Here is a 17,094-nt window from a genome sequence, read left to right as displayed (position 1 = left end):
AGAGATGAATATTGAGGAAAAAAGTAGACATTTTTCTTTAAATGAGAGCTCAGTACCTTCTCTGACCAACCTCTTCCGGTGGGTCTCAATTTCCTGTTGGAAGGAAGAGCACTCAGGAAACAGAATCCCATGAGGGACTCAGTCTGCTGTGGTGATTCTCCTCTGGCGCTAGAGCTGAGCTGAGGTCTGCAGCTCCAACAACAGGACAGTGATTGGCCTTGGACCTGTTCCCCACCCGGCCGAGTCCCTTTATGTGTGCTCTTACCAGTGGCCGTAATCCAGGTGCTGCCTGATGATGGTGTGGGGCTGTGCAGTCCCGTAGGCATCCACCTCAGGCATGTTCATGTCATCTATGAAATAGATAAGCTTCTTGTTGCCTGTGGGGCCATAATTTCTGCCCGCTTTCTTCTCCAGAGGCTTCTCCAGGACAGCTGAGAAGAGAGCCAATGAGTGAGGGAAGGAGGTTCAAAGCGCAGATGCCAGTACTAAGACAGTCCAATATCAAGGACAAGCCATGGTGTAGCGTGCAAACAAGAGCTGCTCCCAGCAGCAGGCAGTTCTACAGGACCAGAGGGAAGGAGGCCGATGACCAGGCAGCAGTGGTGACAGCAGTGCCCAGGCTTCAAACATCTGACTGCACACTGTGTTAGGGTGTTTTTTGTTTGGCCTCACTGTGCAGCCTGCGGGATCTTAGTTCCCCGACCAAGGAAGGAACCCGTGCCCCCTATGTTGGAAGCATGGTGTCTTAACCACTGGACTGCCAGGGAAGTCCCTCTGTTAGGTTTTTACAGACATTTATGGTCTCACTGAATCCTTACAACACTGCTACAAGATTAGTACCATCACCCCTTTTATAGGTGACAGAACTGAGACTCAGAAGAATGAATTAACTCTTCTAAGGTAGAGCCAGGATACAGATCCAAACCAGTTAAACTTCAAAGCCCATGTCCCTTCTACCACACTTGTGGTCCACTTTCTTTGTTTGTAGACTAGAAACAGAAGTCCCAAGGCCTAGTACTCTACCCCCAAGGAAATCTGCAGATCCTGGGTATCTCCAGATCCTGAGTAGACCTGTCCTCTCTACCTAAGACAGCAGGGGAGCAGCCCATCCCAGGGCTGGGAGGAGGCTCCTTCCACCCCTGGGCTATAAGAGAGGAAACACCGGATATTCTGTCAACAGTATTCTCAGAGAGTTCACCTGCTGGGGTTCCCTGAGGGAAAGCAGAAACAAGAGCCCCAGAGAATTTCCCAGAAGCTTCCAGTATCATGAACAGCGCCCCTCTGCCTTCAGGTATCAGATCATCTTCAGTGCCTTTCTGGAAACCAAGTACAGACTCTCTCCTGGAGCTGCTTCTTCAATTACCCAGCCAGAGGGAAGCAATCAAAGAGTATGGTTTTCCAGCCTGACAGGACTTGTTTAGAGCAAATTTAAGTAATAGGCTGGAGATACATGTATTTTTTTTCAATAAAGCAATTAAATATTTATGTATTGCAAGAACCAATACTATTACCGCTGGAGGCTCTAAGAACCATCTGATTCCTTTTCTTGAAAAACAAGTTTGTAAACAGGGAGGAGGTGTCAACAGACACATGAAGGTGACAGATAGAAAGACAAGTTCCTTCAAGAAGCTTGAATATTCCAATTTTCTGGTCCTGAGCTAAATTAAGTGTTCCAAATATGAATTAAATTTAAATTAAATTAGCATGCAATTAACATACACTATCAACCAATTAATCACCCAACACCTTCTTCCCCCGCTTAAGATATAACAACTATATATGAGATCTGTCAAAATGAAATATAATTAATGGGCTGTCAAGGGCATGCCTTTGAGAACAGTCCTTCTAATAGGAAATTCTCTCCTTAGGAAGACTTGTTTCTCCTCCTCCCAAAGCAATGATATTCAAATCAACTCCTGGAATTAAGCAGACCCTGTAATTTGGGTTGATTACACTTTTTACGCTTCTCAAGGATTGTTGAGGAGAAAAGCACATCAGCTAACAAGAAGTGGGCTTGGAATGCACGGGATTATCTCAAACGGATGATGTCAAGTACTCCAGAGAAAGAGAGGCCTCCCTAGGAAAGGCACACACATGCTGGATCCCTTCCTGGCCGAGCTCTGTCCCAAGTCCCATCTAGAATGGAATGGTAGTGAGTTCTTTTGCTTCCAGGTAGAACTGGAGGAGCAAAAGTGGGTTTACATTTCAGCAAAAATGTTGATGTTGAAGGCACTAAACAAATGAGACATATCAAGAAATGTGACCCCCCCCACCAACTTTCCAGGTTCTGCACTGTTGCACACAAGGCCGTACCCAGCCCTGGAGCTCACCTGTGCGTCTTACTGCACTTCTCCATCGGGAACGGCTGGGCGGTCAGCCTGTGGCCACGTGGAGGAGCAGCAGCTGCCCCGTGTTTTGATTCACACCATCCCTCCTGCACCGTTTCACCACCATTGTGCATTGAAGAGCTGCTTCATTTTCAAAGTGGGCTCCTGTTTGTTACCCCATTTCACTGTCTCCACTGCTACCATCCTTGTCCGAGGCTCTCACCTGGTGACTGTGACATCCCCCCAAATGGTCTTGCTGCTTTTGCCCTAGATCCTTACGCTATATTCTCAAGAGAGCAGACAGGGGTATTCTTGTAAGATGTAAATCAGACTGTGCCAGTCCCCTGGTTAAAACCCTCGGGTGGTGTCCCATCTCACTTGGAGCAAAAGCCAGTCTGGTTACTTGGGGAACCACGCATCTCGTTTTTCTCTGCCACTGCTCCTCTCTTCACTCCCTCTGCTCCAGCCGTCCTGCTTCTGACTCACTGTCACTCACGGCCTCGGGGCCTTTGCTCTGGCTGCTTCCTGTCTGCAGTCCTCTTCTCCCAAATGCCAGAAGTTTGCTCCCTCACTCCCATTGTGCGTTTATTTACTCAAATGCCATCTTCTCAGCAAGCCCTTTCCTGGCACTCAAGCCCAAATTAAAACCCCACCTCCTATTCCCTGCCCCTGCTTCATTTTTCTCCATAACACTTACTACCACTTAATATCCTCTATGTCTTTCTTATTCATCTTGTTTATTTATCTCCCTTCCTCCACATTATAAACTCCACAAGGCCAGGAATCTTTCTCTGTTTGGCTCACTGTCATAACCCCAGCACCTAGAATACTATTTAGCACAAAGGAGGGTATTCAAAAATTTATTAAAGAATGAATGAATGACTTTTATTATGATAACAAACTCCATGAATAGACAAAGAAAGACTTATCATCCCCTCTTTGTAACTAAGGAAACAGAGGCTAAGGCAGGCTAAATGCTGTGCTGGAATTAGAACCCAGGGCTGTTGATACTCATTTCAGTGCTTCTTTCATATCACTGGGGAAGAGAGGGCTTGTGAACCACTATGTCCCAACCCTTCTCCAGGGCTTCCTTGACCACTGCAGTCCCACGATTCCTCCAGTCTCTGAGCACCAGAGCCGTGCATTCATTCACTCACAGAGCATCACTAGGGACCTGGCTTTGTGTGGAGGACTGGATGTGCACCATATCACTGACCCCTCAGAGCATCCCTAGCATGCATTGTCATCCCCTTTAAAAACTTCTTTCAACAAATGAGAAAACTGAGCTTTAGGGAAGTAAAAGGACTTTATCCAAGGTCATACAGCTACTGAGGGCAAAGCCAGGATTCTAACCCAGGTCTGTCTGACTATGGCATCTTATGTAACCACCACAGCAAAGTACTTCTTAAACTTTACTACGACCTGGCTTCCACCCTTCAGAAATCCCAGGTTTAGTTAACTCATTGCCTGACCATGTTTTTGACAGAGATCATTAATAATTAACTGTGTCTTACTTTGAACTGACATGATTTGTGTATCTGTGTTTGAACAATTTTCCTTTCATATTATCCAATTTTTCACATTAAGATGTTTCGGTTATATTGTAAGGGCTTTTCATTTATTCTTTCAAAAAATAACATACTTTGTATGATTATAAAATAATACATATTCATTATATAAAAATTGAAAAGAATAGAAAATCATAAAGATAAAAATGAAAATTGCCCATAACTCTATCACCTATAGCAGTAAGCATTACTTTCAATATTTTGGTGTATTTCATTCTAGTCTATTTGCTCTGTTAGATTTTTTTCCTTTACAAAATTGGAATTATACTGTATATTCTGCCTGTATATGTTTTTTTCATTTCTCATATTTTAAACCTCTTTATATGATAATACCTAACCTCCCAAAACACGATTTTTAATTGCTGCATTGTGTTCTATAATTTGGAGGTGCCAAAATTTATGGAATGGTTTCCCTACAGTATGAAACATGTTGTTTTCAATTTCCTTATACTTTGAAACCCCCTCCCCCCATTCCAAGTAGAGTGTTTTGCCCACTAGGTGGTCTTTGATGATTTAATTTTGTGTCATCTCCTTTTTGGAAGATATTCAGGCAAGTGGCGAGAGTTGTCTATCTGTGATAACGCAATGCTCCTTTGAAGTCGCAAGTTTGATCAGATCTTTTTTAAGGTCCTGTCCAACCTTAAACTTTTAATGAACAGGTGATGGAGATCTGTTTTACACAAGGACTCAGACCCCTAAGCTCCTATCTAATTAGCGTAATTACGCACTCACATATTTGTTGAACTAATACTTCAAATCGCAGTTGGATGGCAGAATTCAGGACAGTGACGAGCATCGTTTTGGCTCACTTGCTTCACACTGCAAATATATGCCCAGTGATGCTGTGACCCAGTTCTTTACCTCTCCTTTTCCCTTTCTAAACTGTCCTGTCTATGGGTCATTGCAAATTATTTTAGTTTTAAAAATTCCTTATATTTTCAAAATGAATGAGAAAAGGTTTAAGTTATTTCAACAGACATAAAATAGACCAATTAAAATAAAGGCTAAAAAGGGATTCCAAAACAATATGGAAGAAACTTATTTGTACCAGTAATCAGGGATGACATAGTTACTGTAACCAAATAAAAATGGTCACATTGTTCTTTAAGAACTGCCTCCTTGAAAGCTCAGAACTAAATCTGTGTTAATTACAGTAACCATGTCACCCCAGATCACTGGTATAAACCCATCTCTACTTTTGTATGAAAAAACTTTTCAGGCACTCAATTCTAAAAGGCATATATCGTGGAAACTTACAAAAGGGGTATCATGCTGCAAAATGGGCATGGAGATATTAAAAAAAACCCTGAAAATTATCTTTTATTGTCCTAACTTTCAATCAACACCAAAGGGTGGATCATTAAATGGTACCTCAGCAAAGGGAAAGAAAGCAGTGCAACTGCGTCTGTGGCATTTAGAGCAGCCTCTGCCTCTCTCAGCCAAGGTGTCAGTGTTATTAATCTGTGATTTGTGCAGCTGCTGGTGAATGATCAAGTGAAGTCTGAGAGTTTCAATGACCACGTGAAGGCCCTATTTTATTTATTGTCAAAGGCGGAGACGTCCATGTGCTCCAGATATCAGATGAATGGAAGCAAAGTTGGCATTCTATTATGGAAATTTAGATGCATGACTTACTGTCTTATCAAAGTGGATGGACACTGTAGCTCAGTGAAATAAGACAGCCTGGCTATTAACTCACTGTGTGACTTTGAGGGAAGTCCCTTAACACCTCTAAAGCCTCATTTTCTCATCTTGTAAAAATAAAGATCATCAGATCCGTGATGGACACCATTTCCTACTTCCTTCTCCTTAGTCACTTTCCAGCTGGGGCGGCCACGTGACACAGTTCTGAACAGTAACACACACACATAAGTCAGTGGGGTTCCTGGAGAGCTATCATTTCCTGACATGGGCACTAACTCTTCCCTTTATCTTTTTTTTTTCCATTTGGAATGCAGATGTGATGACTGGAGCAGCAGCCATTCTGCTACCCTGAGGTACCATCTAAGAGACTAATAGTTACTATAGCCTCAATATCATTGAACCATTGATTCAGCATTAGCAACTGCCTACCTCAAGACTTCTTGTTGCATGAAAAAAGAATCTCTGTTTATGTCACTATCATCAGATTTTTCGCAGCCTGCAGTCAAAAGCATTACTGATAATACAGTGGTTTGGCAGAGTATAAACTTCAAATAAAGCAAGTGCTATCCGCACTGGTGAGCAATGTGAATGCCTTGAAACACAACCCGCATTTGCATTTAAAGGAATTTTGAATCTGAGTTTAGAAAAGTACTCAATGGAGACCCCAGAGCTGGATGCAATAAGAGTGGAGAGATGCAGGGAGTATCGAGCAGCTGTCTTCTCTATAAAAGAACATCTGATTTTGAGAAAAATGGCATTCAATGGACTAGCAGGATGAGTGAACTGCAAAACATCCCCCTGGAGACCTCAGTGAATTGACATGCTGGGGTGAAGTTACTGCCCATTTGAAAGCTGGAACATTTTTTCCAAAAACATTATTTTTGTTTTAGCATAGTTTATGTTAAATGCCTTTTTCAAGCAAAAGGGGTTTGCTTGTGTTCCTTTTTGTGTTCCTGGCAGTTGGGGCTTAGAGATTATTGCATAATATTTATAGATCTTTAAATTTGAGAAGGATTTTAATATTGTTAGAATAACAGCTTCCATTTACTGAGCACTTATTGTATGCTAGGAATCATTTTGAGTGTTTTACATATTTTATCTTGCTATTCAGGAATGAAAAGAATGAACTATTGCACCCTCAACAACATGGATAAATCTCAAAATCATGCTGAGTGAAAGGACCCAGACAAAAAAGAGGGCCTATTGTATGATGATTCCATTGTATAATTATATAAAATTGTAAAAAATTTTATACATTGTATAAAATTCTGGAAAATGCAAACTAACCTATTGTGACAGAAACAGACCAGTGGTTGCCTTAGGCACAGGACAGGGTGGGGGGGGGTTGGGAGGGAGGGAGGGATTACTAAGGGAGGTGAGGGACTCACGGAGGTGATGGATGTATTCATTATTTCGATTGTAGTGATGGTTTCATGATGGGTAAATATTTCAAAATGTATCAGATTGTATACTTTAATGTGTGCCATGTATTGCATGTCAATTATAACTCAAAAAATGTTTTTTAAAAAGGAAAATGTTGGGGCTTCCCTGGTGGCGCAGTGGTTGAGAGTCCGCCTGCTAATGCAGGAGCGGCTGGGCCCGTGAGCCATGGTCGCTGGGCCTGTGCGTCCGGAGCCTGTGCTCTGCAACAGGAGAGGCCACAACAGTGAGAGGCCCGCATACCGCAAAAAAAAAAAAAAAAAAGGAAAATGTTAAAAAATTATCCTGCCTTTTAGTAGGAAAATGGATAAAAGAGCTGTGGTTTATTCACACAAGGGAATTCTATGCAGCAGTGAAAAACCAATGAAAACGTTCTGCATGCATTAAAACAGACAGTGATGAAAAAAGCAAGTTACCAAAGAAGTTACAGTATGATACATATTTAAAATTTAAATACACACAACAACATGGTGTATTTTATGGGTACATATATGTATCAAAAGCGTAAATTTGGAGTAATGCACATCAACTCTAGTGGTCCTAGTCCGGTTAATGAGGGGCAAGACAGAGGAAGGGATGGGGGTGGTATGTTGGCTGTACTTAAAATGCTAAGATCCATAGCAAAATGACAAAATGTTAACATCTGTGAAATCTGGGTTGTGGGTACATGGGCATCTGTTACACTATATTCTGTACTTTTCTGCACGCTTGAAATATTTCATAATTTTTAAAAGTTTAAGTCATTCTCCATCCCACTCTTAGCATCCAGTTCCCCTTGCCAGGGGCAACTGCTGTTTCTTGTGTGTCCTCCTGGAGATATTCTTAGTACATACAAGCACAGATGTATGACTCTGTGTGTGTGTGTGTGTGTGTGTGTGTGTGTGTGTGTGTGTGTGTGTGTGTGTGTATGTATATATATATGCAAATTTTTATCTATCTCTTTTTAAACAAGATATACTTTGGAGCATACTATATACACTGTTCTGTATCTTGCTTTTCTCACTCAATAAAGAGCATGGAAATGGTTCCAACTCAATTCATACAGACTTTCCTCATTCTTTGTAACAATGCTTAGCATTCCATCATGTGGATAATTAGGCTATTTCCCATCTTTTACATTACAGACACATTATAAACACACCTTTTGCACATCTGTCTGGGTATACTATCTGGCCTTTAAAGCAGACTACACCACATCACATTGAATCTTCTCTTAATTCCAAGGGTCTTAAGTACAAACAGCAATGAAAATGTTGGGCTTCAAAAGAGTGATGGGCTCCTGACGTGGGTGGGACAGTTTGCCACCTTTCTGATGCCAGAGCAGCTACCCTTTGGGTTCCTGCACCTCCTTTTTATGTTTTCTATTTCCTGTTGGACACCAGGCTCTTTGCTCCCACTTTTCTAATTGTTGGTAGCACCCTTTTCCCTGCCATTTTGTTGCTTCTAAAATGTTTTCAGCTAAGAAGCCAGATAAGAAAACTTGTTTGGCCTGTGACTAAAGTAATGGATGGGAGGTTCCAAGCAAGGGAACCCAGTATTTTTCAGAGTCAGGAGTAGGACACTCCTCTCCTTTTCCTTGGTTATGAATTTTCACTCTCTGGTTAAAGTATTTTTTTACATTATAAAATCATTATAACAGGACTCTAGAAAACAATTTCTCTAGATGACTCAAATAGTACCACTAATAATAAGAGTAATATTATCAAATATTTATTTCAGTTTCCAAAGTGTTTCTTATCAGGGAGGTAGTATAGCCTAATGGTTAAGAGCACTGGATCTGAAGTCGGACTGTCTGGGTTCAAACCCTGGTCCACCACACTTGCTGTGTAGCCTCAAGTAGCTTATTTAACTTCTCTGTGCCTTGGTTTTCTCATCTATAACATGGGGGTTATACAAATACTTTCCAAGGTTGTACAAGATTAAATCATTTAAAAACGTGTAAAAGTCTAATCTCAGGTTAGCGCCTGACACATCCCTGGTGAATGTTTGATAATATCAGTTATTATTATTACTATTATCAGTGTAGTTATAGTAGTAGTAAGAGTGGGCAGACCTGATAATCTGATCAGTCACTGGACTCAAGGCTTGCAAGTAAGTGTAGAGGTAGATATGTTCAGTAGCAAAACAGTGTTAGGATGTGAACCAGCCAGGCATGTGAAGTCTGCTTATGACCGCCGCCGGGTGTGAACGTGACGGTGCCAGGCCATGACAGTGCCAGGTTATGACATTGTGTGGCTTGATGGTGGCTGAGGTGTCATGGAGTCAAGATGAAGTTAGTGGTTTGCTGGAGTTGCCTCTTGAGAGCTGACTGTTAAAACAGGGAACTTAAGGGGCTTCCCTGGTGGCACAGTGGTTGAGAATCTGCCTACTAATGCAGGGGACACGGGTTCGAGCTGGTCTGGGAGGATCCCACATGCCGTGGAGCAACTGGGCCCGTGAGCCACAACTACTGAGCCTGCGCGTCCGGAGCCTGTGCTCCGCAACAAGAGAGGCTGTGATAGCGAGAGGCCCGTGCACCGCGATAAAGAGGGGTCCCCGCTTGCCACAACTAGAGAAAGCCCTCGCACAGAAACGAAGACCCAACACCGAAAAAAAATAAATTAATTAATAAAACTCCTACCCCCAACATCTAAAAAAAAAAACAAAAAAACAGGGAACTTAGTAAGCCGGTGGTTCAACACAGCCATTATTTAAAAACATAAATTAGATAAACTTACAAGTAAGTAAATTATATTAAAAACTAAGGTAATGAATATTCAAAACTCATCATGTGAAAATTATGTGACTACATTTTACCATTATCTGTGCTCTTGAGGTTATGTCCACCTACTGAATCTGCAGAGCAGAAATAGGATGCATGGTGCTCTGCTGTGTTTCTCTTCCCAACTCCATGTTCACGGACATGGTGGGGGTCGCCTGAAATTGGTCATGGTGGGAGTAATTACACGTCAGAAACTGGTAAACACACAGACCAGGGCTTGATTTGTTTCGCTGATTGTGTAGACTTAAGAAAACAATTAAATTTAAAAGTGTATCGTGTCTATAACTGCTCACATTGTGAAGAGCAGAAGAAAATCGGAGTGTTCTTTCTCAAACAGAAGATGCTCACATCACTGACAAACTACTTGTTCTAATACAAGTCTCCATCACTTCAGTTTGTCTTGTTATCTAGGCGGGAATGACAGTCAATTGCTAGATTGGGACCGAAGGTGTGAAACTTACCAGCCCAGCAGGGGATGAAGCCCAGAGGCTGATTTGACAAAGAGGTGAAGTCTCCCTGTCGCTGAGGGGGGGATGAGGGATGACCTTAACTTCCATCCACAAGCTTCAGGCGCTAACCTGCTGTGAGAGGTAGAGACAGTGCAGCCCCCACTAGCATGAGGAGCTGGCTGGATCCCAACCCTGGAAGGGCTGGCAAAGTGGTGCAGAAAGAAGGTGGGGAGTGAGCTGTTGTCTCACATGGGAACTGGGGAAAGCACAGTGCTGGCAGCACCACGCGTTGACTCTCTGTGGTTCACACTGAGCAGGGGCCACAGAAGGACCAGACCAGGTTCACTTTCAGGTATAAGCTTGGCTTATAACTTTCCAATCTGCAAACAGCCCATAGGCCGAGCTCCTCGTTTTTAGTGGACTGTGCATTCGAGGGGTGGGGATGCACGTGGTCTCACGTGGGAAAGCCCGGGCGGAGGGACAGAGAGTGGGGCAAGGCTGTTACACTGTGAGGGGTGAGAGCAGGGCTCCTCCCCAGCCCTGTCACTCCCTTCCTTTTGTTGGGAGGTTGGCTTGGGCACTTCTTCAAAAGGAGGCTGTTTCTAGGGTTAATGTGATGAGTGTTTCTATATAAAAGGAGAACTGACAGTAGGTGAAGGTCAAGGAGAAAGTGGGTGGCGAGGGGGAAACATCTTATGCAGTGAGCCCTGGACCCTGAAGCCACACCCTGAGGACCCATGTCCCCTCGGGAGCCCAACGTGTAAACTCCCAGTGAAATGCACGCTCCATGTGGCCAGCAAACTGGGTGTGCCACACCAGCCTTGCCACTTGATGGTGACCTTGGGCAACTACATACTTTTTCCTGAGCCTCGGTTTCCCCATCTATGAGGTATGAGGGGTGAATAAAATGATCTCTAGAGGAACATCCACTGCCAGAAGTCTACAAGCCCATGGAAATCTTCCAATGGGTTTTCTGTTTTCTTTGTCATCAAGGTGCTGACCTGTACTGTGTTGAAATCCCGCCCCGGGGGAATTTAGCAGGCCAGGGAGGCACTTAGGGAGAAAGGATGGGAAAGGGGACCTTGCTAAGGTGCTGGAAAGTGGGACACAGAAGGGAGGGGAGAGGAGAGAAGGGGAGTGGGAGGGGAAGGAACAGTGCTGCCGCTGGGAGTCAAGCCTGGGAGGTGCCTAACTTCCGCTCCAGCTCCAGCTCCCGTAGAAGGAGTGGACACTCAGACACCCCACCCCCTCCTCCACGCCCCCCGGGCCCCTTATGTAAGCAGCTCCTTGCAGGAAACCGCTCTCAGCAAGAAGCCCCTTTTCCTGTCACTTGAGCAAATCGATTGCAACTAACTTTTAAACCAGGCGCCCACATGCTCTGCTCACCTGTGACCCAAGAACAGCTTTCAAATCTTTTAATCATACAATGCCTTGCCTAACCCCTCAGTTCTTCCCTTAGATCAAAGAAGTAGAAATGGAGAATAAGTAATTAACAGATGACCAGATCTCTTCCCTGGCTTCCCCTTCAGTCATCTCGCAAGTAAACTGTGTGACCACACTGTGTGAACAGATAACACCTAGAGGAAGATCACAAGGCACCGACAAGCCTGCACGCGGTGGGGCATGGCGGGGACTCTGACCCCCATCTCAGTGATTAACTGAGATGACTTCTGTCTCTCTAAAAAGTTTCACGGCTGAGCAGACTCTTGGGAGATGGTTTTTGGAGGACGCTGAGGCCACCATCTCCTCAGATTGCCAGCATTCTGATTAAAGGCACCTTTTTCTTCTGTTGACACCATTTGCAAGTATGTAATTGATTTTGTGAGCAGTGAGCAGCGGGACCGATTCACACGATTTATTGATGTATTCCGTAACACTGACCCTGCAGCATCGCCGACGTGGTGTAGTAGTTGAACGGCACGTTTTTCACCAGGTATTCCTCGGTGTCCAGGCTGGCCAGCCTCGCTCCCACCAGCACCGACTTGCCGGTGCCCGCGGTCCCTACCAGCATGACCGGCCGCCGCCGAGCCAGGAGCCGCTCCAGGAAGTAGCACACTCGGATGGTCTCGCTCGTGTGCACCAAGCAGGCCTGGAGTGGGAACAGGATGAGTGTGCCGGGGGCTCGTGGGAGAAACAGATGCTGGCAGAGTGTTCCGGAGCATTTCAGGGGAGGGAATTCCTCTGGGGTCGGGGAGCTCACTACCCCGGGGAGGAGGGCCCCCCTAATACCCAGTGAGACCCTCCTACTAACTCATGCTCTGGGTAGAGAGCAGGCCCTTCCCCCTCTGCCAGCGCTGTCTGCCTCCCTGTGGCCTCTCTTTTAGAATCTTCTGCGCTGGCCGTCCTTCTTCTCCTCCAAGGATGTGGGGGTCTGGTAATTAAGTTACCTAGGCTTTGGGAGATCTTGTGACTTCATTGCACCTATAATTTCCTCTGAAAAGACAAGTAGCTGGGGATGACTAATTCCTAGTGAGGTTAAACCTTTCAGACATCCATAAGGGGCTGCCGCTAGAGCCACTGCAGATCCTGGGGACACTGCACGTCCTTGGTCACTCAGCCACACTCACCTGCAAAGGCATCTCAGGGTCAAATTCAAACTGGGGGATGAGCTTGGACCAAGCCTCGAATTTCTTGGTCTCTGGGTCTATGTAATAGTCAAAGATGGTTCCTTGGGAGGGAAACTTGACTGTTTTGAACTCGGTCAGCCACCATTTGCTGAACTCTGCCCGGTCGTCCACGAGCTGCCAAAACAAAGCAGGTCAGGAGTCAAGGCTCTGCAGAGCACAAGAAGCCTGGAGAGGCTGCCCTGCATCGGGCAGAAGCTCAGGACCGGGAGCAAAGAGGGCTCCTGCTTATCCCCCCGAGGATCGACCCCGACAAGGCCCAGCTAAGCAGGGGCTTCCCTTGAGCATGTACATGTGCCCCTGCTTGACCAGGTGGCTGGGTCGCCCTGGCATTATGCATCTCAGAGCACTGGCAGGTGGAGGGTGAGGGAGGGAGGTGTAAGAACACAGAGGAGAGTAGGAGCCTATGGCCCCAAGATGGGCAAGTGCAGCCAAGATCTCCTGAAGAGACAGATCCACCCCAGTCCCCCTAGACTCCCAAGGCTCTGAGCAATGTCCAGGACAGCAGTCAGGGATGGAAGGAATAAAATGGTGGCTGCTGACACGTGGGCGCACAGGATGGTGCGGTGAGAAGAGCCTCAGCTGGGGAGTCGTGCACATAACCACTGACAAATCACATCTTTCCATGCCTCCGTTTTCTCATCTGATTCTAGGAAAGGGTATTTCTAAATTTCTTTCAAGAGCTAAAATTCTAAAAATCTAGGAGAAGCAGAGACAAAGGTATACAGGTCTTTCTGACGGAAGGAATAGGTAGCACTATATATGCATACATGTTAGATCATGAGCCCCTAAGGATGGGGCTGTGCACCCGTGTACTCAAGCCAGTGAGTCCAAACTGAAACACAACACACAAAAAAACATCCCAAACATACCCGCTGCTACTGGCAACTGTAGGGGAGCAAACCCACTCTTTGAGCACACAGACATAAGAAAAATCCTAAAAAGGGAAGAGGTCCAGATTGGGCATTTTAGGAAATGTTCCTGGGGAGGAGGACAGACCACGGAGCTGGGCGCATGGCAATGAATCTGGACTTGGAAGAAATGGCACTCATTTCACTGTCTATTAGGTAAATAGGATTGAATTCTTTTGCCTTAAAAAGAGAATGGAAATAGGCCTTAATGACAGATTTGTTTGCTGTTCTTATTCTGATCTGAATTCAGATTAAGAGGACACTATCTTCTCAATATTTGTTCTCTGCAATCAGAAGCCTTAGGAAAAAAATCTCCATTTTTGACTCATGGATAAAATTCTTTTTTTTTTGCTCTGTGTAATTCTTTATTAAAAATACTGCTGTGCACATAGAAACTGAAAGCAGGATTGAAGGTGAATAACCCAGACTGGGATCATGACATTAGAATTTAACATTCTGGTGCTTTTGGGGGAAGTTGTTGACATCCAAATCACAGAACCAAGGTCAAAGCAAAATACAAAGGTACCCTAAAAAATATTTACAATGAAGTAAATATACTAACAGAATTTAAAATAGGTACAAAAAATTAAAATGACCAACATTACATGACTTCAAGGGTTGTCCTTTCTGTGCTTTTATCTGTCATAACAGGAAGGTGTGGGAAGTTTATACCCTTAATTTGAGTACTCTCAGATAGTAAAATCTTCCTATGAATTAAAAAGACTAACTTTTAGATAATCTCTTAATGGAATTACACTATGGAAAAGAGCGCTTCCCTCCCCAAAACACCACGGCAGAACTAAGAGTGCTATTGAAAACCATTCCCAATGAAAACTAAATGAAAACTAAATGAAAAAACAAAGCTTAACATATATGTATTACCTGACACCAATTGTTTTCTGGCTGACAATATTTACTCATGAAAACATATTAGCTGTCTACCTTTGGATAAAATTCTTGAAGACCTTTTAACTTCCTAATGAAAACCATCTTTTAAGTTTATATGGAGAATCCAAGACAAAGACCATCTCTAGAAAGAAGGAGGTTGGGTGCACCTTCTTTCCTCACTCCCAGTTCCATCTTGAGCTACCCCGTCAGTTTCTCAGCCAAGCCATTAGCTGGGCTACACCAACACTGTCTGGCTTCCTGCAATCTGGTGCTTGACCTCACCGTCTACTGTAATTGGACACTGGAAAGACAAGGTCACCTCTGCTGAGTCATCCCATGGCCTTTTCTCAGTTTGACTCTTTGAGTGACTCGTCAGCAATGACCTCAATGAAGAGGCCCCTTCTGAACCCCATCTCCTTAAGGTTGTGACAATTCTCTGGTCCCTTTCCTGCACTAAGTCTGTACTGGCACACAGTGTGGTACAACGTAGCAGAGTTTGGAACACAATATCACCTCATTTGGTCTTCACAATGCTCTAAGTCATCCTGGCTACTGAAAATTACTCCTATTTTATGTATGAAAACACAAAAGCTCAAAGGTTACACCTCTGGCAGCAAATGGCAGAATTGGGAGTTGAACCCAGGTTCTCAGTTGCCCAATCTGGTGCTCTCTTGAGAGATCATTTACTTCTGAGAGATAATTCCCTGGGATTGCTGCAAAGTATTTAGCCGGGATCCACCCCTCCCTTTTTTATTAGAACTTCTACCCAAGTATGGGCTGTATTTTGTATTATATTCTGCTTCGCTTTAATAACAGCTTTTTAAACATAAGCACCATTGGTGTTCCTGATGCAAATATTTTGGCCGACTTCATACTTTTTGATTTACAGCACTATCTTGTGTTGGGCTTGAATGCAGGCTGTGTGGGGGGCTTGGACAGTCCCTGCTGCTAAAAGCTTTCTCCCGTGTTCTCTCCTCACGTGCCAGCACAGCCGCCAACAGCTCCATGTGCTCCAGAGCCCGCGGCGCCTGGAGGGAGGCTTTCTCCCGGGCTTTTAAAAAGAATTGAGTGGATTTAAATTTTTCTACACGGAGATAGAAAAATTGACCAAGAGCCTTTATCCTGATACCCCACTGCCTGCTCAGCACCAGCGTGAGAGAGAAGCCCAGCGGTGGTTGCTGTCTGACATTTCAGCAGGCGAAAGGTCAGGGACTGCATATGAGGGAAAGCCACAACCTCTGCGCTCCGGATCTCTGCGCATTCATCGAGGCTCTCGTCCATCCTGGTGGATGCATTGGCTCCTTGCCTCAAAGGGGGAATGTGGAGCTGGGAAAGAAGCAGTCCATGGAGAAGCTCCAAGGGCCGCAGCACAGACTGCATGAAATTCTCAGCTGTCAAACTCCCAGTCCAGGCGTCCTCCTGCCCTCGGAGCATCCCCCTTCCCCGCCAGCGTCTAGCTCCGGAGAGGAAGACGGAGAAAGGCACACCTCCAGGGGCTTCTGAGAGCTGCTTTCTGAATTGGGAGCACCAAGAACATGTAGGGGGTAATGGGAGGTAGGATGAATGTTGTAATCAGAGCCCGTGAAAACACAGAATAAACTGATTGTTAATTCTAAATTAATTGTTAATTCCTCCAGCTCACCTTCGTTTTGGATTCTTAGAACATGGTTTGCCCTGGGAGGCTGAGATTTTTACCTTTTTATTTGGAAAAGCCCATAATCAACCCAGACCAGAAAGAGTAAATGATAACTCTCCAACACTTGAAGCTTGGTTTAATCCCCTGTTGCGAGAAAGGCACCAGATATTTGCTATGAAACTGAATATCTGTGGTAGGAGAACCTTAATAATAAACACTATTCTAAGAGCTTTACACGTGGGCAATTAGAACAGCATCCCTTCATTTAATGCTTACAAACATCCTAGGAACTGGGTACCACTATCATCACTCTCATCTCCTTTGCACACACGGGGAGAGTAAGGCGGAGAGAGGTTAAATTACTTGTCCAGGGTCCCCAGGTAATAAGTGGCAGAGTTAGAATTCAAGTCCAGAGTCCATGTTCTCAGCCTCTATATGATACTGCCTGATAGCTAGTCAGTTCTAAAAGACTGGTCTGCCTAACCTCCAATATGTTGTTTCTAGGTAAAGTACCTTTTATTTGGAGGAAACTAAGTAAAGAAAAGGGTGGGAATACACAAGGCTTAGAGAATAGGATGCCAAGACACCCCCAAACAGCATGAAGCTACAGCAGCCAACACCATGAGATGAATACTACTTCGGTTTCCTATCCCTAGATGTCAATTAGCCTTTGGTCTAACCTTCTATGGACAGCTCTGCGTTTCAGGGGTATGAAGATGTGATGGTTGGTACAGAGTGGTACCTGCCTGTTCTGGAAAGTTTTTAAGAAGCCTAAAGGGATTCCCCCTACTCAAGCTTCTACAGTACAGCATCACTCCACCTACAAAACACACATCACCTTGCAAA

The 17,094-nt window shown here is 44.5% G+C and overlaps 1 protein-coding gene across 1 annotated transcript in view; it reads right to left on the bottom strand.

The window, feature by feature from the left end:
* DNAH9 (dynein axonemal heavy chain 9) overlaps positions 1–17,094 on the bottom strand; it is a gene marked incomplete at both ends in the record, with an annotated part of 297,882 nt that overhangs the window by 133,038 nt on the left and 147,750 nt on the right. The window contains 3 exons of the mRNA XM_082861738.1: positions 266–431; positions 12,071–12,278; positions 12,757–12,930. Of these exons, the coding sequence (XP_082717864.1) occupies positions 266–431; positions 12,071–12,278; positions 12,757–12,930 (548 nt within the window). The remainder of the gene's footprint in view (positions 1–265; positions 432–12,070; positions 12,279–12,756; positions 12,931–17,094) is intronic.

The sequence above is a fragment of the Leucopleurus acutus genome (genome assembly GCF_964270905.1).
Source record: "Leucopleurus acutus genome assembly, chromosome: 19".
In the NCBI taxonomy this organism is placed as follows: Eukaryota; Metazoa; Chordata; class Mammalia; order Artiodactyla; family Delphinidae; genus Leucopleurus; species Leucopleurus acutus.
Note: the sequence above shows the minus strand (reverse complement) of the source record. Positions and strands in the feature narration are given on the sequence as shown.